At 35.5% G+C, this 27,377-nt stretch overlaps 2 protein-coding genes across 2 annotated transcripts; one reads left to right on the top strand and one right to left on the bottom strand.

Annotated features, from left to right (window-relative positions):
- Window positions 1–321: 321 nt before the first annotated feature.
- On the top strand, window positions 322–8,904 carry LOC132278555 (uncharacterized). The gene is made up of 5 exons (XM_059780369.1): window positions 322–667; window positions 767–840; window positions 7,190–7,322; window positions 7,600–7,911; window positions 8,406–8,904. The coding sequence occupies exons 1-5, from the start codon at window positions 542–544 to the stop codon at window positions 8,676–8,678; spliced, it is 918 nt and encodes a 305-aa protein (XP_059636352.1). The 5' UTR covers window positions 322–541; the 3' UTR covers window positions 8,679–8,904.
- Window positions 8,905–15,434: 6,530 nt separating this feature from the next.
- Window positions 15,435–16,726, bottom strand: LOC132277724 (uncharacterized). Its single transcript, XM_059779567.1, has 2 exons — window positions 16,667–16,726; window positions 15,435–16,508 (listed from the first exon to the last, which is right to left on the bottom strand). Exons 1-2 carry the CDS (start codon window positions 16,724–16,726, stop codon window positions 15,435–15,437), a joined length of 1,134 nt encoding a protein of 377 aa, XP_059635550.1.
- Window positions 16,727–27,377: the final 10,651 nt, after the last annotated feature.

Genomic DNA, 27,377 nt, shown 5'->3' with positions numbered 1-27,377 from the left:
GATTGGAAAAATTATAGTTAAAAATTTATATTAATTTTTTTTCAATCTCAAATTTGAGGCTGTGCCAATCATAACATAAGAGTTATTGAATACCTATTTTACGTTTTCAAGATTTATAGAACCTATAGTTTACAAATATAAGATTGAATAAAAGCTTGGTTTAGGCCAAACATAATTAGTAGTAGATTATATATATATTTTTAGATAAACCTAATCCGTAAATTCAATTCGGTGATGACTGATGGACGAGTCAGACGGTTTTTAAAACAGAGTGCACTAAGTATTCGTAAGTGTTAGTTGCTCCCAAGTCCCAAGTCCCAAGTCCCAAGTCCCAAAAAAAAAAAAAAAAAAAAAAACAGAGGGGGTCAGCGTCGTCATTTCAGAACACGGATCTCACACTGTTGCGTGAAGAGAGAGAGAGTGACAAGCACCGGTGTTCTAGAGAGAGAAAGAGAGTGTGTGTTGAAGAAGAGAAATCTCTGGCCTCCTTTTCTGACTCGAACATTTTCGTTTCCAGAAGAAGCAAAAAAATAAAAAATCAATGGAGAGAAGCACTCCTGTGAGGAAGCCTCACACATCCACCGCAGATCTGCTCACCTGGGCGGAAAATCCCGCCGCCGATTCACCAGCCACCGCTTCTGCTACTTCCGGTGCCCGTTCACACCAGGTCAGTTCATTTCCGTCTAAAATAGAGTTACTTTTTTTCTTTTTTTTGATTTATCTATTTATTTTTATGAGTTGATCGGTTGTGGTCGGAAAATGTCAGCCGTCGGATGGTATTAGCAAGGTGGTGTTTGGAGGCCAGGTTACAGATGAAGAAGTCGAGAGTTTGATGAAAAGGTTAGAGATCTGGTTAAACCTTTAGCTTTCAGTTTGTAGGCCTTTTTTTAAACTTTTTTTTCGTTATTTTAGTTCAGGTGGGGCAATAAAAGCTCTTTTGATTTGTCTCTGCATTATTCACGGGTTTCACAACATTGTTGTGCTTTTTTCTCTAGTTTGAATCCATTATTTCTATCTTCCTTCTTGATGTTTCATGTTGGATACATACACAAGCACATATTAAAAATGTGATTTTGTTGAATGATTTGTTATGGATATTCTTATTTGGCCAATTATTGAAACAATGAATGGAAATCTCTTATCTCTAGAACGTTTGGTTAAATGTGCTTCTTTTTGGTTGAGTGCTCAAATCTCATACTGGCATACTATTTCAGATCACTTTGTGATAAATTCTCTTCTTTGTTTTTGGGAGTATTTTTTATGCTCTTGTATTCCCTATAGTAGGAGAGTGTTAATAAATTCGTGTTCAGAATTTACCCGTGACAGAGAGCTTAGAGAGGAAACATTGTTAATTTTACATAGTGGATTTAAATCAGTTATTATTATTATTTATTTATTTTTAAATCATCAACGTAAAGAAGCTTCATCATTTATAAATTAGGTGTAGGTTTGAAATAGGTTGGGTGAGCTGATCCAAAGAGTCAGGGCAATCATTCTAAGCATGGGCATATTCGAGAAATGGGTTTTCCTTGAACAATGGCATGGCTTCTTTTAAAAAAGGTCTCTCCTGTTCGAGTTCTCATCTTCAGGGAATTTCAACACTCCTAGTTTACCCATGTTGTCCGTTGTCCAGTCAACGTCACTTTCTGAATTACAAAAAATAAAAATAATAAAAATAAAAATACCTAGTTATTTATACTATATGAATTTTGAAAGCAAGTATTGATTACTTTAAGGTGTGAGCTGACCTTGCATTGAACTTCCTATTGGGGTTTGGTATCCCTAAAAGCTGTATGGGCATACACAATCCAGACTTCCGAACTTTCTGATTCTTCTTCGTCATGCCGGTTTCCTTAATTGAAATGCTACATATTTATTGAATGTTCAATCTACCTCTTTTTATGATCATACAGGGTGTGAAACTATGACGTATGGATGAGACTGAGCAAAGAGTTAAACTGCCAAAGAACAACATATTTGTACTTATAAAATTTAGGGTGAAATGCTCTGACACCCCTCCCCCACTCCCAGGTTTTCTTTTAGGGTAAATTACACTGAGCTCCCCTGAAGCTTGGTCAAATTGTACCCAGAGAGTGCGTTTGGCCTTTATTACCCTAACCTCCCCTAAAAGTGTGAAATGTCTTTCTTACCCTTATCTAATTTAATAATAGTTTAATAAAAAAGAAGCTGTCAAACCAAACCCTTTTGCTCCCTTCTTGTAAACGCAATATTACCCTAGCTATATATATATTTTTTGAAAAAATAACCTAATCAAATGTCATTAACAAAAAAAAAAAAAAAAAAAAAAAGAAGTAAAATTTAATAATAAAAAATTTGTATAAAAATTGATATTTTGCATTATTTCAATGACATTTCATGGTATTTTTGTCATTTCATGTCAAAATATAAGGCTATTGAGGTCTTTTAACACAAGGAAAGGGTCCTCAACCTCCCTTGAGGTTTGGTTAACCTTGTCCTGACACCCCCTTTTGTTAGTTCACTGTTAGGCATGTTAGAAGTTAGCTAATTTGAAAAAATAGAATGCATAAACTACCTTTCCTTGTTGCAACATTTCCAAATAAGCCTTGCTCAATTTTTGGAAGAAAATTTTTAACCTAAATTAGTTGGACCTTAATGCCCTCACATGTCAATACTTAAAGACTCTGTCTCTCTCATATGAAGTTGCAGCAAGTTGGTTTCTACTTTCTCTGTCTGCATTTCTCTCTTTCGGGTGTATTGGCATTTCCTTGACAATTGAAACTGCATTGTGCAATTTCCCCGCACGGCCAAGCAAGTCAATAATCAAAGCATAATGCTGCTCCCCAGGCTCAACTCCATACTCCTTCATCAACCCAAAGTAATGCTTACCCTTTTCAACAAGGCCAAAATGGCTACAAGCATACAACACACACAAAAAAGGTGATGAAATTTGGTCTCATCCTATCTTTCCATTTGTTTAAACAAATCAAATGCTTTGTTCGTTTGCATATGCTAAGCACTGACAATTCGCATTGCGTTCCACATGCCTAGCTTCGTAATGGAAATCTCATCAAATATCTGATAAGCTCCTTCAATTACTCCACACTAGGAATACAAAGAAATCAAAGAATTGCCTACAAAGCCCTAGGAATTATAAATCATTTTCAAACACAAACCAGTGTATTTGCTTCCCCATCTGAGAAGCGTAGAACTGCCATAAACTTGAATGACTCTAGAAAAAGTAAAATCATTAACATCTAAACCATGTTGCAAAGCTTGCTTAAATAGCCTCAAAGCCTCTTCATCCTCACCCATTTGAGTATACCCATATATCATTCCACTCCGAGAAGTCACATTTCTCTTCGGCATTCAATCAAATGCCTTCCGGGCATCTCTAAACTCACCACATTTTGCATGCATATAAACCATTGAACTCCCACAAACACATCAAAGTCAAACCCAGTTTTCATAGCAAGACAATGCATCGATTGCCCAAGCATGGAGCATCATCATCATCAGGTCTAGCCCTAGCATGGAGCATGTACTATTTCTGAGATGACGTTTCATAGATGTGGTGTTTAGGGTTTCACGAATATGGGTGGTTGGAGTTTCTAAGTCTTTGGTCTCATGTCATTTCAAAGAGAGAGAGAGAGAGTATTGGATTTGGTGAGATCCGTGTTAGATTAATAATATCAAGAGCAAAAATGAGATATCGTATTTTATGTGTATACATCAACAATGATGCATGCATCCGGTTAAATAAAGGAAGGGGTATAATGGTAAAAACACGTTTTCTGTTAAAAGCAAAAAAAAAACAACGTTTGCTAACTCTGACAAGGAGTGTCAAAGCAATTTTTCCACAAGTTTAATCTATGGGTTATAAAAGGAAATCTAGGGGGGTGTTAGAGCATTTCACCTTAAAATTTAGGGTAAAATGCTCCGACACCCCCCTTAGATTTGCCTTTATTGCTCATAGATTAAAATTGTGCAAAAATTGCTCTGACACTAGTTAGCATCCCCGTTTGTTCGTGCTTTTACCATCATTCCCCTTCCTTTATTTAACTTGGTGCATGCATCATCACTGACGAGTACATTAAAATTAAGAAATGTCTACATTGCTATTGATAATTAATCTAAAATGAATCTAACAAAATTCAATATTCTCAGCTCCAACGATTTGCAAACAGATTGTATCGATTTGTAAGCATGTCTCTGTCGCAAATGATAAAGATTTGAAGAGATCAACGTTCAAATCACCATTTTCGGACAATAAAAGCTAGAGAATTTCAGAAGAAAAGCGCAATTCACACGGGTCTTTTCTCGGTTTATTAAAGCAGTACTGCTTGTCATCTCACTGGTTATAGTTCTTCACGATTTTAATTTTATTTTATTCGGGACCTTTTGTTAATCCCATCTCTTACTTTTCAAATAAAAAGAGAGATTTCTGATGTATTGGATTTGGTGAGATCCGTGTCAGATTAATAATATCAACGGCAAAAATGCATTTGGTGAGATCTGTGTCAGATTAAAAATATCAAGGGCAAAAATGATATTTCATAATTCAAGTGTATACATCAGCAATGATGCATGCATGTGGTTAAATAAAAGAAGGGGTATGATGGTGAAAGTATGATCTCTGTTAAAAAAAAGAAAAAAAAAAACTATGACAGGAAGTGTCACAGCATTTTTTCCACAAGTTTAATCTGTGGTCAATAAAAGGAAACCTAGGGCGGTGTCAGAGCATTTCACCTTAAAATTTGGGGTAAAATGCTCTCCCGCTCATATTTGCCTTTTTGCTCATAGATTAATATTCTTCAAAAATTGCTCTGGCACCCCTATCAGAGCTAGCAGCCATATGTTCTTTAACGGAAGATGTTCTTTTACCATTACATGCCTTTATTTAACTGAGTTCATATGTCATTGCTGATGTGTACATTAAAATTAAGAAATGTCTATATTGCCATTGATAATTAATCTGAATTGAATCTAACCAAATCCAATATACTCAAGCTCCAGCGATTTGCAAACAAATCGTGATTGAGGTATGGTTTTTTTGGCAAGGTTCGGTTCGTCGAGACTGAGAGTGTACGGATATCTCGTCCCCTAAACAGAGATCGAATCAGACAGTGTTGATTGCTCCCATGGTCGGGTTTGAAAGTATGTCTTCGTCGAAACCATATTGATTTGAAGAGATCAACGTTCAAATCACCATTTCCGGACGATAAAAGCTTGAGAATTTCAGAAGAAAAGCGCAATTCACGCGGGTCTTTTCTTGGTTTCTTAAAGCAGTACTGTTTGTGATCTCACTGGTTATAGTTCTTCGCGAGTTCAAACTCTGTGCCTTTTATTTTCTTCAGGACCTTCCGGCCTTTTGTTAATCCCATCTCTTTCTTTTCACAGAAAAAGTGAGTTTGCAAACTCTCGTTTCAATCCAACACTTGCGTTTTGAGAAAAAAATTGACACCTTTTTGGACATATCAGAGGATAAATTGGACCCAAAATTGTTAGAGGCCAAGATCAAACAGAATAAATCAAACTTATGTGTATCTCAATCTTCCACATCACTTCTTCATCAGATCAGAGAGCGTGCGAATGCCACCTGTACGACCTCCAGAGGTCCTCTTGTTGGAAGATGAAGAGGCCATGGGCTTTCCTGGATCGGAGATCGTAGGGGTTAGGGTTTGACCACGGAGACTGGGATCGGAAGCGAGACGGCACGGAGAGGGAGGTTGTGATTGTTGGCGGCGGTGGCAGTGGAGGTCATTGCCTCAATTGCAAGTGGGTGATTTGATGATCCAAAAACATTTAATGTGTAATCTTTATGGGTTGATTTTTTATTTTTTGTTAAGCATCATTTATGAGAAATTCCATTTGCAGAAGAAAAGTAGTAGATAAATAGTCTCACTTCACCTGTATGAACTTTAATAATTGTCTGAGTATTCGATGTTCAGGCATCATGGAGGTAGACATGGAAAATTCTGTCTCAACCTCGCCTGAAGAACCTGCAGTTGCATGCACTAATGGGCAATTGATCCACTTCCACCACTATCAGATCCAATTCATCGAGTGTGCATTTGTTTCGCAAAGTGATTTGCAGCCCAAATTTTGAGATTCTTTCTTCATTGTGGGTTTTCCATGTTTAATAAAGAAATGAAATCATCAAAGAAGTTAAAGTCTGTGATGCATAGCATTTGCCATTTCAGTGTGGAGAGAATCCGAGGCTCCATCCTCTTTACCTCCACCACCAGACCCTTGTTGAGATTGAGGCTATCCTGCTCATGCATGAACATGTTCAAATTCACACATGAACTCATCAAAAAAGTTTGAAGAAGTAAAACATAATTAAAAATGAAAGAGTGCAATTTTATACTAGTAATTGAGGCAATTTGAATTTCATTATCCTCATTTTCCAAACGAGTGAAAGACAGGTGATTGCAATTAACATTATGCCCTGCACTGTTTGGTCCTACAATTGACAACATAAGATTGAGTTAGAAATTTTCAATACCAAAACAGTGAAACCAAGAAATGTAGATGATATTAGGTTTTTCTGTTCTTGTTTACCCTCCATTGGTTGCCTTGCACTCGTTTGTTTATGAATGTCATCGCTTGTCTTCTTCGAAGGACCGCAGTGGGGTTATGGTGGTAGTACTTGACGAGGGGGATGCCTGACGTGGCTTAAGCCTTTAGCAAAATGTCAGACATTTTGATTCCTTTTGAGTTTTTTTATTTTATTTTTTTGTAAGGATATTTTAGACATTTCATTCTTTAAATTGAGAAAATGTACTTATTTGCACAATTGGAAAAATATAGGGGCGTTTTTTACACCAGGGGGCTATTTGCACATTCTATGTATAATGGTTTTTTTTTTGCACTTTACCCTTTTTTTTTTTTGTTTCACTGGTTTAATCTGTGAGCAATAAAGGCAAACCTGGGGGGTGTTAGAGCATTTTACCCTAAAATTTATCACCTCTCTTTAGTCTTTATATAGTGTCTTAGTCTATGACGATTCTAGAGTTTGATCCAAAAAGCTGCCAAAGCAATTTGCTATTGAACACATTCACATTCTCTGATGTATGGCAATTGTATCGAGTTATTATTGGATCATGTTGTATTTCATGATATCTAAACATGTGATTACAGATCATTTGTGTTTTGTTTTTAGTTTTTTACTTTGGGTTGTTTAATTGTTAGCTTTGCAACATTCCAGGAAACCTTGTTCAGGGTATAAATTAAAAGAGATGACTGGTAGCGGTATTTTTGCAGCTGTTGGAGAGAATGATGCAGAATCTGACAGCGCCAACCCAACCCCAAATAACAAATCTGGATTACGTATGTACCAGGTATATTTTGGACATTGCTAGTTTAAATAGCCAGTTTAATAACAGAAGGATTGCGTTAGGTTGGTTGACAGTTAGCGAATGATATGAACTCCAGGAAAAAGTAAGATTTGTATAGGTTACCCCAAGTTGAGAAAATGCTTTGTTGAGTTGAGCCATTAGTTTAAAACTTATTGTCTGCTTATGGATCTCTGGTCCATTGGGATGCCAGTCTGACATGAGAAATGCGTAATACCTCGTGAGTGACTGCTTACTTTTTGATGGTTGGAATTTTTTTCAGCAAGCGGTTGCAGGAATCAGTCACATCTCATTTGGCGATGAAGAGACTGTTTCTCCCAAGAAGCCTAGTACTCTTCCTGAGGTGGCAAAGCAGCGGGAGCTGAGTGGGACACTAGAAAGCGACTCTGAGGCAAAGCTGAAGAAGCAGCTTTCTGATGCCAAGTGCAAGGAGCTTAGTGGAAATGACATCTTTGCGCCCCCTCCTGAAATTCAACCCCGGCCTTTGGCTGCTCGTGCATTGGCATTAAGAGAAAGCATAAGTATTGGAGAACCTGAATCACTTGATGTACACTCAGCTGCCAAAGTATCTAATGTAAGTGAAATATGTCAGTGTAAAAATGAATTCTGTGTGCACGCGTGCGTGCGCATGTTTGCGTGCATCTGCTGATGCATATGCACGTGCGTACACACACAAGCATTCAAATATATGAAACTGTAATTTTTAAGGTTTGATTTGGGATAACTTGAAAGACCAATATGCCCGTGCATAGGGGAAAATTGCACTTTTGTTTTTCTTTATCTGTTGCAAAAATTGATTCACCCAGATTTTTTATATTTACATAACTTACATGTTCTTAGATGTATAGTAGATATATGATGGTTTGTGAAGAAAATTTCGTATATTAGGTGTTCCGACTTCTATGTTTTTTATGAGGAAATGTTACCAGAGACCATTGTTAAATCAATTCGTCCATTCTACACTCATGTTCTGCCTCGGTCCATCTTGCATCTTTATAAGTGTGCATTTCCTGTGTTTCGTCATCTTGATCTGTCTAAAACTCTTTTCTTTATGTAATTAATTTATAGCCCGTTGGAGGTCAGAGCGGTGGATTCTTTGGCGAGGAACCAATTAACAAGACAGCGAAGAAGATCAATAACCAAAAATTTGCAGAGCTGACAGGAAATGACATTTTTAAGGGAGATGCTCCTCCAACATCTGCAGAGAAACCACTAAGCTCGGCAAAGCTGAGAGAGATGAGCGGCAGTAATATATTTGCTGATGGGAAGGTAGAATCTCGAGACTACTTAGGCGGGGTTCGCAAACCCCCTGGTGGCGAGAGCAGCATTGCCTTGGTGTAACTTGTTTGGACTAACTCAATTATTTTACATTATTACTTCTGTTATGGTGTTATCTTATTCCTAGTGGGGATATGTTCTCATATGTTTTGACCTTGTGGTCGCGTGTTCTGATATTGATTAGGTTTAACATGTCAACCAGAGGTTGGACCATTGGCTAATTGGGTTGTATGTTTATCATGTTTTACCAGTGTTTGTATTAATGAAGTGTGGTGTTGTTCAGAGCTTATTTTCATTTCCTTAGAAGTTCATGTAGTACTTGTGGATTTGCAATAGAAACGGATGGACTCATTTTGACTTGCTCAGAAACCTTGTTCAATTGGACTAAAGTTGTTGGATTGTTCTTAGCATGGGCACCTCCTCCATAGGGGTAGCTTGAAGCTTAATGCGGATGCAGCGGGAAGTTTTGTGGAGGTGGTAGGTATGGTGGTTTGAGACTCTGAAAGCAGTAATCAAATTGTCTCATCATGGTTGGGGCCTGGCCTCTGTTATTGTGGAAGGAGATTGTCAGGTAGTCTTCTTTCTCAAGCCCAACTAGCCCGGTGCAGGAGGTGTGCTTGAAGATATCAAATCCTGATGTGAGAGCGTCTACCTCAGTTTTCTTTATGTTGGGTTCCTCGTCCTTAAATGGGGGTAGCTCATTGTCACGAGCTTAGAGTTTCAGCACCACTCTAGCTGCTCCCGTGCGGCACCAAGACGTTGCTTTCACTCTCGCAAGTACTTGGTCAGCCTAACTCCCGTGCGCCTAACTCCCGTGCACACCTTAGCCAACACACTCCCCTCGTGCGCTTACTAGTGTTGTAGTTGCCCTCGCCCTCTCCTCACTTGGCTTGCACACTCACACACACTAAGGCACTTAAGTTGGCAAGGAAAGAACACTTCTATTACTTCAAAGAATGCTTTGTACAAGGCTAACGCTCAAGCTCTCTACAAGGCTCTCAAGACTCACTCCAGGACTTGTTTCCTACAAAATGAAGTCCTACCTCTATTTATAGGCATCCCCATCCCTAATGGACGGCTAGGATGCATTCTAACCAACGGTGGAGATTGATTATCTAGAATCTTCTCCCACCTTCTTCACACTTCCATACTTATCTACTAGTATCTACAACATTCTAGAATTCTCCATACTACTCCACAAAACTCTGGAGAACTCTAGAACCTTCCACACACTTCTACACATTTCTACACATATCTAGAATCTTCCACATAACTCTAGACTATTCCGGAAGACTCTAGAAACTCCACTTGCCATGCAGTTGCCATGCAGCGTCCTCCTCAGCGTCTGCGTGTCGCCTGCGTGGCACAACCTCCATAGGCGGGGCGTGACATTCTCCCCCACCCATTTCCGTGACGCCCTCGTCACGGTTTCTTCAGCTGACCCAGCCTCTCGCAGGTCATCAGCACTTGCGCATATGTCCTTGGCCCAAACGTACGAGCGCCCTTCGGGAGATGTGAGGTCCTCACGAGCTCCATCGTGTTGATTGCCACCTCTGGACTCTCCTTCCTGCCCACGAGCGGCACCATGCATGCGGCCTTGCCTTCCTCGCCTCCAAGTATCATCAACGCACCAAGGCATGGTAGTGGCGCGGCGTTGTTCCTGTCCATGAACTCCAGCCCCAGCACCATGTCATGGTCGTCCATCTCCGCAACTTGGAAGTCGGCCTTGCCCTTCCATCCTTGCATGCATAGCTCTACCTCTTTGCACACTCTACTCACGCGTGCCTCCTCGGAGTTGACGGCCTTGATCCATCCTTCCGTCTTGCGCATCTCCAAGCCAAGTCGTTGCGCCTCCTCTGGGGTAATGAAGTTGTGTGTAGCGCCCGTGTCTACCAACGCTTGCACGGCTTTGCCACCAACCTGCGCATCCACATAGCGCACCCCAGCTACCTTCTTTGCCTTACCCTTTTTCTTGGTGTCATGCGCCATGCTACTCAGCATCTGCATAGCCCCCATGCACCTGTCTTCGTCGCTGCCCGTATCATCCACCTTGCCCTTGCCCTTATCCTTCACAAGGGCGCTCATGGTCTTCTTGTTGGGGCAGTGTCGCAATATGTGCGGCCCTTCGCACAAGTAGCACTTCGGCTCCCACTTGCCCTTATCGCGGCGCTCCCATTTGCCACTAGCCTTGGACCTCTCTCCATGGTCCTTGCCCTTATCATGGCGTGGGCGTCTCTCCTCATCGCTGTGCTCATCATCACTAGACTTGGGCGAGCCCCGTTTCTTGAAGCGCCGGTCTCCCCCACCTTTGCCGTGGTCCCTCCTGGGAGACGTGGCCCTCTTGTCATCGCGCCTAAAGTCTTCGAGGCGCTCCGCTATAGCCATTGCGGATGCCAAGTCTCTAGGCTCCCTCCTCCTTAGCTCCGTGGCCACCCAAGACTGCAGCCCATCAATGAACAAGCACATACGTTGCCGCTCCGGCATCTCTGGGATCTCCAGCATCAAGTTGGAGTACTCCTTCACATACTCCCTTATGCTGCCCTTCTGCTTCAGGCGCCTTAGGTTGATCATGGCGAGGTCCTCAACGCACTCAGGGTAGAACTGCCTCTTGAGCTGCCTCTTGAACTCCTCCCATGTATCAACTGCTCTTGCGCCCCTACCGGTGAAGCGCTGCCTCCACCATAGAGCGGCAGTGTCTGTGAGGTACATAGTGCCTGTCTGCACCTTCTCCTCATCATCCTCGATCTCCATGCACTCGAAGTACCGCTCCATGTGCCAGAAGAAGTTGTCAATCTGGCGCGCATTCCTTGCCCCATCGTACTCCTTGGGCTCCGGCGCCTTCTTCTTCCTTGGCTTCACCACGACCTCGCGCGCCTGAGAGAACTCCTTCTTGCACTCGGCAATCTCCATGCGCAAGTCGTCTACCCGATCATGCAAGTCCCTTTCTTTCTCTTGCGCCTTGTTGGCGATGCCATCAATCAGCTCGTAGAGCTCCGCCATCCTTCTCTCGAGCCTATTAAACTTAGTCTCCGTGTAGACCAAGTGTGTGGCAAGCTTCTCCTCCAAGCTCTGCTCCAAGACGTGGACTTGGTGGTCTCCTCCGCTAGCCATGTCTACTCCAACAAAGCTCCCTTGACGAACCTGCTCTGATACCAACTGTCACGAGCTTAGAGTTTCAGCACCACTCTAGCTGCTCCCGTGCGGCACCAAGACGTTGCTTTCACTCTCGCAAGTACTTGGTCAGCCTAACTCCCGTGCACACCTTAGCCAACACACTCCCCTCGTGCGCTTACTAGTGTTGTAGTTGCCCTCGCCCTCTCCTCACTTGGCTTGCACACTCACACACACTAAGGCACTTAAGTTGGCAAGGAAAGAACACTTCTATTACTTCAAAGAATGCTTTGTACAAGGCTAACACTCAAGCTCTCTACAAGGCTCTCAAGACTCACTCCAGGACTTGTTTCCTACAAAATGAAGTCCTACCTCTATTTATAGGCATCCCCATCCCTAATGGACGGCTAGGATGCATTCTAACCAACGGTGGAGATTGATTATCTAGAATCTTCTCCCACCTTCTTCACACTTCCATACTTATCTACTAGTATCTACAACATTCTAGAATTCTCCATACTACTCCACAAAACTCTGGAGAACTCTAGAACCTTCCACACACTTCTACACATTTCTACACATATCTAGAATCTTCCACATAACTCTAGACTATTCCGGAAGACTCTAGAAACTCCACTTGCCATGCAGTTGCCATGCAGCGTCCTCCTCAGCGTCTGCGTGTCGCCTGCGTGGCACAACCTCCATAGGCGGGGCGTGACATCATGCTGTGGTTAATTGGGCCATGCAGCGTTAGGGAATTGCCCTTTCTGGTCTCTACGTTTGGAGGTGGATCGAGCTGAGGATTTTGTATATTCTTATTTATAAATAGGGAGGCCCTATTGACACTCCATTTTTCTATATTTGGACTATAATCTTAAATGAAATGACAATTATAACCTTAACTTTACAAATAAATAATTATTACTTTTTAAATGACACTATTGTCCTTTTAAATTTACTCTCCTTATCTCTAATTTTTAATATTTTAGGTCTCTTTTGGCAAGATAAAAATAAATAAATAATAATAATATTTTGTTTCCAGGACCAAAAAGACCGGACCAAAAATAAAAAAGTAACTATTAAAATAATTATCTCTTTTGACAGGGAAAAAAAATCTAAATAAAAAATATTTATTGAAAAAATTATCTCTTTTGTCAAGATAAAAAAAATACAAGAAAAGAGGATTAAAATAGATATCTATATATATTTCTATTGAATAAATTATTTCTTTTGATGGGACCATAAAAAATCACAAAAAAAAAAAAACCTCTTTTGACGGGACTGAAAAAAAAAAAATCAACTTTGTAAAATAAATTATTTATTTTGATTGCACCAAAAAAAAGTCACAAATAAATTATCTCTTTTGACTGCCAAAAATAAAATTATCAGTATAAAATAAATTATCTTCTTTGAGAGGACATTCGAAAAGAAAAAGAAAAGAAAGTATAGCACATGGACAAAAAAATAGTAAAGAAACTAAAGAAGGTAAAAAAATATTTAAGTTGTATAAAGGGTAGTTATGACATTATAAAATAAAGAATAGTGCATTAATGAATTGAATGACTTTCTTGTTATTTTATTTAAAAGAAATATATAAGTGGGAGTTTAATTAGAGAAAAGTGGAGTGCCATCGTCTTCCTATAAATATATTTGCATTTCATAATATAAATAGTATAAATAAAGCATTATAAAATTATAGGCCGGTAAATGATACAATGAAAATAGAGTTTGAAAATTATAGGCCGGTAAATGATACAATGAAAATAGAGTTCGAAAATGAAAATAGAGTAATAGAGTAAGAAAAAATAAAGAAACTTTTGTATAATAGAAAGGCACCGTAAAACTGTCCTAAAGTCTTTATAACCATCTTATAATATATTCTTAAGATACAATTAGTGGACAGTCTTTACAGCCATCTTATAAAAGATTTGTAAAATACAATTCGAGTGCCCTCTAGGCTCTAACAGTATGCTCACAGTGAGCCGATCACCAAATCTTTTATCACCACCCATAAACTCAAATATATATATTTGAATTTATATATTATAGTTTTGGTTGCAGGGATAAAAGAATGAGTTATAGAAAAGAAACAAAAAGAGAGAAGTAAGAACTATGGTATTATTAATAACCAGCTTGTATTCACAAATAATAAGTAACTAATTAGACAGTCTTGATAAATGTGTTTGGTTCTGTGAACTTTTGTACACATAAACAGTATAGTTGGCTATTAGGGAAGGGACAATTAATAGAGAGCAGCCTGACCTCTGTTAACAAAATGGAAATGGTTGCTTTATACCTAGAGCCAGGATTTCATTCCAAGGGGCATAGTGTCACACCCTAAAATCATAGGGCGTGATAATAAGGTTAAAATAATAAAAAATGGAATAATAGTTTTCAGCTTAAGAAAATTCTGCGCAGCGGTTACTCAAAAAAACATAAGAAATTCAATTATTATCAAAATGAAGCAAACTAAATTTAAGGTTGTCACACAGTGTATTTGATAGGATAAAAAAAAAAAAAATTAATGGCAAAAATATAATTTTCACATCAAAAGACAAACAAGACGAAGAAAAAAAAAAATTAAATAAAAACATAGCAAAGTCACTATTTTCAAAAGACAAAAAAAGGAATTACCTGGCAAGGTGAGATACTGGATGAATTAGGAGTCCAGGAGCCATTCCAAAGCAATCATACCCACTCTCTGAGTCTCCAAGCGTATAGTGAGTCTTGACAACCAAAGCAGATAAGATTGTATTCTATTATCTTTATCTTAAACTAAGATGGAAACTAAATGTTCTTCAATAATGTGAATTGAAAATCCCATAAAGGAATTTATTTGTTTATCTAAAGGACTAAACAGGTAACAAGTTGATATGATAATTAAATAAAAAGAACTAAAGTAGAATACTTGACACATATAAGATCCAAAATATTGATTGATAATATTTCATTGAATACAATTACAACTGCCCTCGACGGCTTTTCATTTTTTGAAAGCGTTGAATGATAGCTTCATTATCTATGCCCTTAAATATTTCTTTTTCAATATACACAACCAAGCTATCATTCATAAATTAATCTCCCATCCAATTACGCAATTCATTCTTTACAATATTCATAGCAGAAAATGCCCTCTCCATCGTGGCAGTCGCGACTGGTAAGATTAATGCCAATGTCACAAGTAGATACACTAATGGATATACCTTGTCTTTTTTTTTTTTTTTTTGGTTTCAACCATTTTTTTTGTAAGAGCAGAATCCTTCAAACCTGATATTAGAGTACACATCAAGAATATAAGTTTCAAGTTGACTACCAAGTTCTATGAGCTTGGCTGCAGAAAATTCTTTTGGATAGTATTCAGCAAAGCGAGTGATCTTTTGCTTGTCAAAAGCAAAGAATACATCATCTGGACATAGACATGCCACACAAAGAAGTAACTCAGTATTAGCCTTATTGAAACGATTATTTAGCTCTTGAAGTTGCATATCTATGACAGAATAAAACAACTCAGCACGATCGTAATGCAAGTTTGTCATTTCTTGCATATTTCGTCATCGTCGTCCTTGAGTAATGAACATATCATCCATGTTGGGAACATCAATCTCATGTCTCTCACAAAAGGAAGAAACTTCATCAAGCAAAGAATCCTATCCATCATCCCTCATCATTTGTAGTCGTTGCTTACATACTTTGACAAGTTCATGGCATTCACGATATCTTGATCTTTCTTTGTAGTGCTTTGGATAATTCATTTGTCATGTCCAACAATGTCTTCATCAAATGGAGATTGAATACAAAATTAAAGGATTGTATTGATCCAAGTAGAATAGATGCTTCGCCTCTTTGATCAGATTTCAATCCTTTTTCGATAAACTCAAGAACAGCAATAACAGATGAGAATAATGTAATCAAGCTAATTAAAGTTCCATAATGTGAGCCCCAACGGGTGTCTCCTGCATGTACAAGGGAAGTACTTTGATTTAGGCCTTGCCCACTTGTGAGCTCGCCTTTGTTAAATCCATCAATAACTTCAGCAATTTGTTTCTCGCGAAGCATATGATCACGACATTTACATGAGGCTCCAACTACATTCACCACATTAGCAACAAATATGAAAAAAGTGAAAATATAGCCATGATTCTTTGCCACAACAACAAGAGCCAACTGAATTTGGTGAGTTAAATAATGAACATAAAAAACAAATTCATTCTCTTTCAGAATAAGCGGTTTGAGACCGTTGAACTCACCTTGCATATTTCTAGCCCTATCATAGCCTTGCCCACGCAATCTAGAAATGCTCAATCCATGTGTAGAAAATACATTATCAATCGCCATCTTGAGTGAGAGAGCAGTTGTATCAGTAACATGTACCATACCAATAAAACGTTCAATGACACTTCCATTCTTCACGTAACGTAACACAATAGCCATTTGCTCTTTTATCGATATATCACGAGACTCATCAATTAAAATAGAAAAAAATCCATCTCCAATATCTCTAATAATAAAATTGACAATCTCTATTGCAATGGCATTTACAATCTCTTTTTGAAACATAGGTGATATTAACTTCAGATTTTCAGGAGCATTTTCCAATACAACAGCTCTAACATCCTCATTGTGATGAGCATGGAATCTCAAAAGTGTGAGGAAGTTCCCTTGATTGTTTGAATCTTCAGATTCATCGTGACCACGAAAGGCAAGTCCTTGGTATAAAAGATATCGGATACATTCAATTGATGCAGTCAAACGAGTTCGATATTCATTTCTAGATTGGTGCGACTGCTTGCATAAAATTGTTTGAATGTATTATTTTTGGTTCACTAAAGCTTCACATGATCTCTAAGCTTGGTTGTGGGCACTATTGGGACCTCCAACATGAGTTTGAAATTTTTCTTTCTTCTTCCAATTTGAAAACCCCTCACCCACAAAAGATTCACCTCCTGCTTGTTCTCCAATATCCGGCTTGAAAAGATAACAACATAGGCAAAACGCTGCATCTTTGGTTATACTATATTCTAGCCAATTAGAATTTCACTAAACCAAGTAGGGTTAAAACGGTGTGATGCTTTCCCAAAACTCGTATAGGGAAAACGAGGAGTATTGGTTGACAAGGACGCTTAAGATAATATGCTCTACGAATGTTATATCGAATATTATGATAGTAATCCAAGATTTGAGTTCGTAATCCTGGATCCGCCGGAAGATTTTCCAAGTTAATGTCGAAACGACTTTGCTTCAATATTCGATCATCATCTCTCTCTATCAGAGGTGGTCGAGGTGCTAACCCTGATTTTCTTTTATAATATTTCTCCATAACTGTTTAAAATAAAAAAAATGCTTATTTACATGTAATAATTAAGTTGGACATTTCAATCTTATTAATTTTATTTAAACCACTCAATCTTTTCTTTTAGAATGTATTAGGAAAGATTGGAAAGTAAGTGCTAACTAGTAACTACATAATAAAAATTTAGAAAAAAATGCCCAATTCAAGTGACAATGATTTAACCCAATCTTAATATCATGATCAAAATTAGAAAATTTTTAAAAATCCAAAAGACATAATAAATAAAAAATAAAAAACTCTCAGAAAAATATTTGAAAAATTAATAAAGTTTTGTGCTGAAAAATTAATAAAGGGTTGTGCTATATAACAAAATTAAAAAACTAACTTATAATTACTCAATTTATCTATCATATTCATCAAACAAGTAAGATAAAAACTAAAATATATAAATCATCCTTAGAATAGGATATAACAAGAAATCAATCTGGGATGATCCAAGGCTTCAAGCCCCGTTACTGGAAAAACGAAAAATCAAGTCCAGAACAAGAAAACTGCTTTCAATATCAAACAGCCCAGGTTTGAGTACCTAATTCATCTTATTTTCTCCTAATTCTCAATTTGGTGTTAAGCAAATATAAATCATCATTCATTACAATAATGCCAAATGCAACTATTTGGCTATGTTAAGATATGTTGGGCTTTTTTCTTCTTTTTCCTTTCCATCCCTTTAGAGAAATGGTTCAAAAAAAAAAAAAAAAAATGCATAAAATCAAAACCTCCAGCTGTTGATCAGCAAGTTCCTATTTGCACTCGAAACAAAACTATATTGGCATCAAACTTGTGAACATCTTTAGAGGGTAGTGTATAGTGGGAATTTTGGGTATGCCATGTTTTCCTCAAAGTTTCTGAGAGTTTGATTCAAGTAAAGAAAAAAAAAAACACTACGGTTTCGGGTTTACTTGCAAATTAAACATTGAATCAACAACAAAACAAATTGGGTATCCTTCCTTCCAATTCCAAATCCGTCGCAAACGATGGAGATTTAAAATCTGAGCATAATGATATGCATAAGCAGGCTAAGCAGCATAACCATGGCGTGACTTTTGAGTCCAAGCTTTTGCTTTCGTATCTCACTTTTGTGCAAAGAAACTAGAAAATCAGAAGACAGAAAATGAATTTTTATTTGACCTTATTTGGTTCCACACTTCCACCGTACTTGTTATTTGCTTTTTGTCTTATTGGGCTATATATGGTACTTTGTTAGGGCTTTATTTGGTAGTACTTTGTAGGTGAATGACTTAAATGGGCTTGATTCACTAAAGTATTACTAATATACGAGGGCAAAAAAAAAAAAATTCAGGGGGGGCATTTTTGGACTTTTGAAAAAATATACATATACTATTAAAAAAATAAAAATAAATAAGAAGTTTGGGGGGGGGGGGGGGGGGCACTAGCTCCCTCCGCCCTTATTTATACCAACTCTCCAAATAATAATTAAAAAAAATCATAGATATAGGTGGAAAAACATCCTAACGCGTTTAGGGGTGTGTGTGTATATATATATATTCTTTCTTAATATAGCATTCAAAAGTCGAATCCATTTGACTGCATTTATATGAATGAGATAATATGGTAACTACGTTATTATTACATCTAGGGATGACAATTTCTCCCAATCCATCAGGTTTTCGCTCCACCCCGCCCATAATAGGGCGAATTTGATAGCCTTAATGAGTTTGGGACATATATGGTAAAATAATTGAAAACCCAAAATGAGTTTGGGGCGTGAGTGGATTTAGTAATGAACTCATCCTGACCTCGCCGCAATTATATATTTACCTTTTAATATATATAAATATATATATAATATTTAATATTTTTAAAACTCATATTACTTTGCTGGAAGTGTAAGTAAATATACCTTTCGGGAAAAAAAAAAAAAAAAGTGTAAGTAAATATATCAATATTCACTACTTAGTAATTTAAAAGCTGGACCAGTTAATATTCACTACTTAGTAATTTAAAAGCTGGACCAGCTTATTTATCAATCCAATTTGAACATATTGGGCTAATTTTTTTTACTACATAATAAAAGTGGCAAAACCCGCCCCTCAATTAAACTTACATGGGACGGAGTCAGTACTTTGATTATCGGAGTATGAGCAGAAATGGTGCACCAATTAAAAATCCGTCCCAGGATAGGGGCGGAGTTGGTATAACGGATTTTCTAACGGGGTGGAGTAGGGTTTTGTAACGACCCAAACTCGGGGTTCGAATTACTAATCGGGTCCTTACTAGAACTCGAGAATACCCAAGAGTAAAACGGTCAACTAAGGCATGAAAATGAATAATATAACTCTAAATGAATCATAATAGGTCAGCATAAGTCATAATGGTAATTTGAACCCATGTCGCAAGGTTCTAGACATAAGAATGAGGATTTTACACAATTGCCCTCTTTGGTTTAAAAGATTTCCGAAGCAGTTCACACTAAAAATGGTATAACTTTCTATACGATTAGAATTTTTGAGTGTGGTTAATATCATTGGAAATCTGACTCAAAAACCTTGAAAATAGACTCAAATTTGACCTAATTTGAAGTTAAAATGAGTGAGATATGATCGTTTGAAGTTGGGGGTTCAAAGTTATCTTTGTTTTATTTTGGCTGACCCTATTAGCTATAACGGTTGACCGAAATGACCCATTGATCAACCAAAATAACTCATCGGTCGTCCAATTATGACTCTGGAGTTTCACAAGCTACCGGTTTTGGTCCTAAAAGATACCGGTCGATCGAAATGACTTACCGATCAACCGAAATGACCTAGAAATGCATTTTTTCTCACTGTTTAAGTGCCTAAACAACTTGGCATCCTAATGGCTTCATTTGTGACTTTTAAAATGGTTAAAACTTGCCCCGAACATCCATAAACATATATATAATGATAAAACAATATCCATACATCAAGGCAAGATCAAATTACATCATTATATATTGAGATAAATTTGTTTACATTGAATTTGAATACATGAGATAATAAAGCATAAACTTCCTAACTATGGCTAAGTATGAGAAAGCGTCTCATCCACTTCGCTGCTTCTAAACCCTGAAAATGATAAAGAAAGGGTGAGTACAACGGTTCAGTAGGAAGTGCTTAAAACGCACTCCTTAATGGTCTTGTGAATCCAAACAAAGAATAACAATTAGAGACGGGGTTCATGCTTAGTTTGGGAATGCCAATGAGATGTGGATGTCTATCCCCAATTGTTTTCAAAATCCTTCCAGCACCTCAACTATTAAACCGTTAATCATCATTTTCAAAACATTTCCCAAAACCAACTCTTTCTTTAAAAATTCAGTTTTCCCCATTTATCAACCCAATGTAAATGCATGAATGAAACATGCTTATCTATGTCATATAACTATATAATTTCTACATTGAAACTCACTTCTATAAACTATGCTTTAGAAGAAATTTATCATGGCGTTTTTCATTTAGTAAACATAATCACAAATATATATGATTAATTTCATAACCAAAACATCTTAAACATAGAAGACATGTAAATTCCAAAACATTTATTGCTACACACAATCATCCAATCATGCAATAAAATAGCATAACAGCAAAATAGAACACAATTAACACGTTATTGTATTCATACTTTCATAACCATTAAAATAAATCAAGTCTAGACTTGTTTTAGTACACATTCAAGGAGGAAACTCACAAAGAACAAAGTTTGTGAGCTTTAGAAAACCCCTACCTCAAAGAAACCAATCTAAGCTCCAAAAGCCCCAATTTTTAGAATTCTTCAAGTCACTCAAATAACAATCTGCTCTGATCACCTTGTAACTCTCGTTGAGCTCTACAACTTTGCCTTCAATGGCAAAGATCAAAACTAACTAGAAAAGGGATGAAATCTAGGCTTAAAGGCATGAAATTTAGAGAGAAAAAATAATTCTAGAGAGAGAAAGAAGCTTCGGTAGAATGGAGTAAAAGAAAATTGAGCCCAAATCAGTTTGTGTGGTCCTTTGATGGGTATAAAGTCAATGTGGGGTCCATTTGGTCAAAATATCCTCTTTGTCACCATTTGCATATATATATATATATATATATATATATATATATATATATATATACATGCTATAATTACACACCTAAGCACTTACCCACATAAAAATATACCAAATAAAGACATAAAATTTAATAATTACGAAAAATCTGGGTGTGGGTCCTGCCCTGGACATCACGGTCCGAAAATCTGAAAAATGTCAAAATGGCTAACCATTCATTTATAAGAGTTCTGAACTCGAAAAAAATGCCCCAAACAACCTTCGGGACTCACATGACACACCCCACAGTGTCTGGCATGCAAAACGAGGTAATAAATAAATAAATTCAGAAAAATCGAAAAATGTCTAAAATTGAAAAAATTGAAAAATGGGAAACATCATAAGTTTAGCCAAACCCGCCCTAACGCCGCCTCGTTGCCATCCCTAATCACGTTATCATTTTCTTTCGAAGTTGAAGGGGCATTAAAAATTTAAAATTCAAAGTTTATTTTAATCTTGCCACCGTTAAGAATGAATTTGGAATTTCCTAAACAAATTCTAAATTGTATAAGGCCTAATTCCATAAAACCCCCACTAATTTCAAAGTTTGATCATAAACTCCCAATCTATTTCAAAAAACCTCCGACACTTTTAAAAAGTGATCATATTGCCTCAATACCCGTGTCCGACCCGTTAACCGAACTATGAAATGTCGAATTTGAACTTGCTACTTAATATTAAATTAAAATATATAATTATTATTTTTGAAGTTACAAAAATACCCGTCTTCTCCCCTTCTTTTCCATATCTAAACCAAAACAAACCACTACCAACCACAATCCAAACATCACCATCCAAACATCTCTAGTTGGTCCGGTGCAGAGTTTTGGTCGCCGCGAATAGTAACGACCTGCTACTTTCAATCGACCCACGACAGGTTAACGACAACGATCATGAAGGTCGCCGGAGCGCGACCTGGAAACTACCATGGATGGCAAACCATGGTTGTCATCCCTCTCTAAAACTGTTGGGTCGCTGCCTTCTCCAAATCACAACCCAAGGTCAGTCGTTACTCTTTATGGCGGCTTACCACGACAAGCTAATTCTCACTCCCATCATCAACGCCTGTGGTTCTGGAAATCTCAAGATCGCCGATTGCTCCCCATGGACTGTTGATTCTGTGCAATCTAGACCAAAGCCATCGATTTTGTTCACAACATTTTAACAATCATAAGAAATTTTATGTGATTCACAAACCAAAATGAAACATTTACCAAAAATAAACCACCATATATAAATATGGGTTGATTTATATATATATATATATATATATATATATATATATATATATAGATTGCAGATATGGAATATATATAGATATATTGCAATTATACCAAATTTCTCAAATTAACCCATCATATTACTCCATGCGTGTGTGTGTGTGTATATATATATTGCAATTACACCAAATTACTCAAATTAACCCATTATATTATTACACCAAATTACTCAAATTAACCCATTATATTATTACTCGAATTACTCTGTATAAATGCAATATATATATATATATATATATATATATATATATATATATATCACAACAAAGATGAAGAACTGAAGAGAGTGGTTGTGGTTTTGGTTTAGAGAGAGGGGGTAAAAGTTTAAGAGGGAGGACGAAGAAGACACGGGGGTATTTCTGTAACTTCAAAAATAATAATTATATTTTTAAATTTAATATTAAATAGTAAGGTCAAATTTGACATTTCACAGTCTCGTTTACTGGTCGGATACAAATATTAGGGCAATGTGATCACTTTTTAAAGTATCGATTTTCTGAAACAGGTCGGGGGTTTATGATCAAAATTTGAAAGTAATGGAGATTTTATGGAATTAGCCCATTGCATAAATACAGTTTCAATCAGCTTAGTTTAAAGGATTTACCGTACGGTCCAATTCATAACCTAACTTTTATGTTTTTCGATTGGAATCAATTTTTTCCCCATGAAATCCCAGCATTCCAAACTTGAAATTTCTTATAGCATGTACCTAGAGAGTGGAATTCTAATTTCCGTTTCTAAAATATGTTCATATTTAGTAACAAAAGAATCATATTGACTATAAAGCATGTAATACTCAAAGGTATTTAGTGTGTGATACCCCTCATCAATGCAAATATTTGGAAACTCTCAGGTTGCTTTGATACACAAGAAATGAGAAGTTTTTAGAAGAAAAAAAAAATGATTGTGCATTGACGGGCCACACACTAAATATAATCTGGGTATTATACACTTTCTCTATGCGGTAGGCCAATAATCAATAATATAATTTATCAAGAGCCTTGTGGTCCAGTGGTATCTCCTCTATTTTCCAAAAGGAGCAAAGTGAGTGTGTGAATGGTGTGTGTGTAAGTAGGGGCGGAGCCAGGAATTTTAGTTTGGGGGGTGGAACTTGTAATGTAATTAAAATTTATTTTTAAAATAAATTGTAATATAATTTGCATATAGTATATATTCATAATATATATACCTATAGAAAATTTTAAAATGAAAAAAATAAATGCAACTTTAATAAACAGAAAAAAAAAAGATATGAGAAAGAAATATATAGAGTAGTAAACGATAATTTTTAAGTACAAAATGAAGAGATAAAGAGCGTATTGTTAAAGAATCAAATTTTCTTTGATAATTGTTTAATTATTCAAAAAGTCATTTTGGAAAAACCTTTTGACTACTTTGATTTTACTTTTGAAAAAATATATCATTATTATCTTCATGAAAGATTCAGAAAAATAATAATTTTAACTAAATAAAATTACACAAGTTCTATAACTTTAATTAGTAACTTATTCAAAAAATTAATAGCCATACAATTTGTCATTTAGAAAGTGACAATTAGAAAAATTTATACATATATGATATCGTTGTTGTTATTGACATTTTGCCATTTAGGTCTCACAACCCAAAACTCGCAAATAGTGATTAGTATATAATTTTAGATATTTTAATTGTAAAAACCGTAAAACTAAAATGTGTGACAAAAAGAGAAAACAAGTGAATGCATTTTTATTAAAAATGAGGGGACATCAATGTATTTTTCTCTTTTAAATTAATATACATGTGTATATGTAAATGAAGTAATTATGAGTGTACTATCATAATAACAAAAATTTATGTTTCTCAAAATTTTTTTGTTTAAATTTTATTTGGTAAATTAACTATTTTTAGGAGTATGGTAAAAATCTTAAAAACGTTTTTTTGGGCTCCACTTCTGTGTGTGAGTTTCTTGCCAATGACAAAATAAATAAATATAATAATATAATTTTATTAAAATATTCAAAAAAAATTAAAGAAAGGTTAGGTTAGAAAAATATTTGTTTAGTGTTCTAAACACCGCTCTAAATATGTTCGTATAACCTTTGTTTAGTATATTTTAATCCAATAAGTATGGATCAACGAATATATTATATATTTCTTTATATATATATATATATACTACTTATCAATGTGTATAGAGTATAGACCAATTGTTTTGTGGTTAGTGATATCTTTTATACTTTTTAAAGTTAATAGTGAGTGTTTAAATCCTTAAAGGAGTAAAGTAAAAAAAAAAAAAAAAATTGTGTATAAAATTTTAATTGTTTATATACCTTTTCTTCACATATTCTAATTAATACTGTATTTTGTAAAAAAATAACTTATGTAGTGACTTGAGAGAGAAATGTTATGCTCTTTCTTTTTATTCTACTTTATTTTTTTTTTTTAATTTTATATATATCTAAAATTAATATGTCATGTTATAATTTAGCAAACTAAGAGGCAAATGTAACAGTCATTTGAGTTAACATTAAATTTGAAAAAGTTAAGATTATAACATTAAATTTGAAAAAGTTAAGATTATAACATTAAATAAGAATTCATGAAGCAACTTTAGAGAAATAAAGTAAATATGGAATATTGTGAATTACTAGCATTTATGTATATTTGACCTCTAAAACGGTAGTTTAAATTGACCAATATTGTTAAACTTATGGGGTCACTTGTTTATCAGTTCCAGTTCTTAGTTGTGCTTGGAGTGAACATTTATGATCATATTAGGCATAACTTAAATTATATATAATATTCATTTATTTATGATATCTCCATTTTAAGACTCTATAATACACACAAAAATCCATCTAATTTAAATGTTCTATTGGGATATTGTACTGACTTCCTTTCTTTTATATATTTCTAAGATGAAACAAATGATATATAATTAGTACTTTTTTTTTTTTAATCTCCAATAAAAGGAGAAATTATGAAAAATTATTCATTGCATACCACCACTTTCTAAAGTTATTGTGTCATGTCATTATTTTATTCTCTAAAATTAATGTGTCTATTTTTATTTATTTGTAATGATTTATAATTTACTGGAAATATCAGGACATGTGAATGTCAAATTTAATTTTATCTATTCTACTTGTAATGTGTATACATTTTTTTATTTTTTCATACAATTATTTTCCACATATTCTAATTAATACTATTTTTTATCTTTAATAAATGAACTGTTGCCCACTTATATATATATATATATATATATGCACTTATGCATAACAACTGTTAATTCAAATTAATTGGTTTGTTTGGGTTACTAATCAATCTTAACGGTTTAACTATTTTTTAAATTGGAATCGAACTATTGTGGGGGATCAGATCAATTGACATCTGTGCACAAAGTTCAACTTGTTTGTTGAGAGTATCCTAGAATCAAAACAATTTAACAGTTCTAACAAAATTGAAATTGAACCGATCAATGAAATAACATAATCCGAAACAACCCAGGTTGTATAAGATCAGTTTCGATTGGTTTGGTTTGATAAGTATTACAAGTGATATATTTCTACGTAATTATCACAAATGATATACAAATCTCGATGAATAATTATCACAAGTGATGCACCCTTTACCATATCTATATAAACAGTATAGTCCATTTATACAAAATGGTAAAATGGCCCTCTGTTTATTTGTATATTATTATTTTTTCTCAGTTGGGCTTCTAAGCCTATTACATAATTCATTACTGAATACATGCATACTCGTCTCACCAGCTCCGCGTTATAACTAGAAAATTTTTCTAGGGGTGGTTTCAAGAGAATTTAAATTCCCTGTTTTCAAGAAGCATACATTGAACAATTATCAGGAAAATTCCTTATGTTTTGTTCTACAACAATGTCTTCCCTCCTTTTTTTCGTGAATAAAAATTTGTAAAGGAGGAAGCATGACTCATCCTTTTTCTTTTGTTCTTATTTTTATTTCTTTTTTTATATCATCTCTACCAATTAAAAGAAGTTCATTCTTTTTTTTATTTATTTTCTCTTCACATTTCTTCCTTCCCACCACATACAGCGTTAAGGTGGCTCAAAGGGATTTCAAATTTTTTTCTCTCTTCACCGTTGCCATATAATTCTTAATATAAAATAGAAATTCTTGTATATTAAAATATTAGATTTGAAAATAATATCTTTCACTATTTGATTTATTAAGAAATTGAAGTAAACCCTTTTCAAACTCTAGTCAAAGTAATCAATAAAGTAGAAACCAAGGTGGGCACGTTTCAGCAAACCACAGAGTCCCAATCTGACATGTAAAAAGACATGATAGTCCTCTTTCTTGGGCACCAAGCGATTGGAATGATAATAGCATAGCAAGTACTTTATCCATTATGTATTTGGAATTTTACCCAATATAGTACTCTTATTAGAGGTAGAGATTCTCTCTAGCTGGAGTGTGACACATTTTTCGTAATTGAGTCCCACTCCGAGTTGAAATTCAGTGTTGTACACCAATTCATGGATTTAAATATATTGCAATTTAAATTTGTATTTTTTTCGAAAAGTTAATATATATATATATATATATGAAGTTATGTTTGGAGTAACTTCTAGAATTTTGAAGTGTACATACAACAAATTTCTCCCCAAAAGTATATTTGTAAATAGTAATTTTAGTGAATTATATATGTTCATTTTTTGAACCAACTTGTTGCAAACATTATCAAAATTAAAGAAAAATTATGGTCAACAATAGTGAGTGTTATCGTAGCTATATACTGTATTAATTAACACATTAATCAAAGAACTGATTATCTCTCACTACAATAAAAGCCCTATTTATTATTTGTACTGCATAGTTAGTTTAAAATGAGATTTTCCATTAAAATGATGGAGTTTTCTTTAATTTAATTTTATACTTATTACAAGTGAATAATACAAAGTATCACGGGTTTGAGTTTCTGGGTAAATAATTTTTACAGA

The sequence above is a fragment of the Cornus florida genome, unplaced genomic scaffold (genome assembly GCF_030987335.1).
Source record: "Cornus florida cultivar Cherokee Brave unplaced genomic scaffold, ASM3098733v1 CherokeeBrave_3.0.0_Hap2_Chr10, whole genome shotgun sequence".
In the NCBI taxonomy this organism is placed as follows: Eukaryota; Viridiplantae; Streptophyta; class Magnoliopsida; order Cornales; family Cornaceae; genus Cornus; species Cornus florida.
The sequence above is the reverse complement of the archived record's forward strand: the minus strand, read 5'-3'. Positions and strand labels throughout refer to the sequence as shown.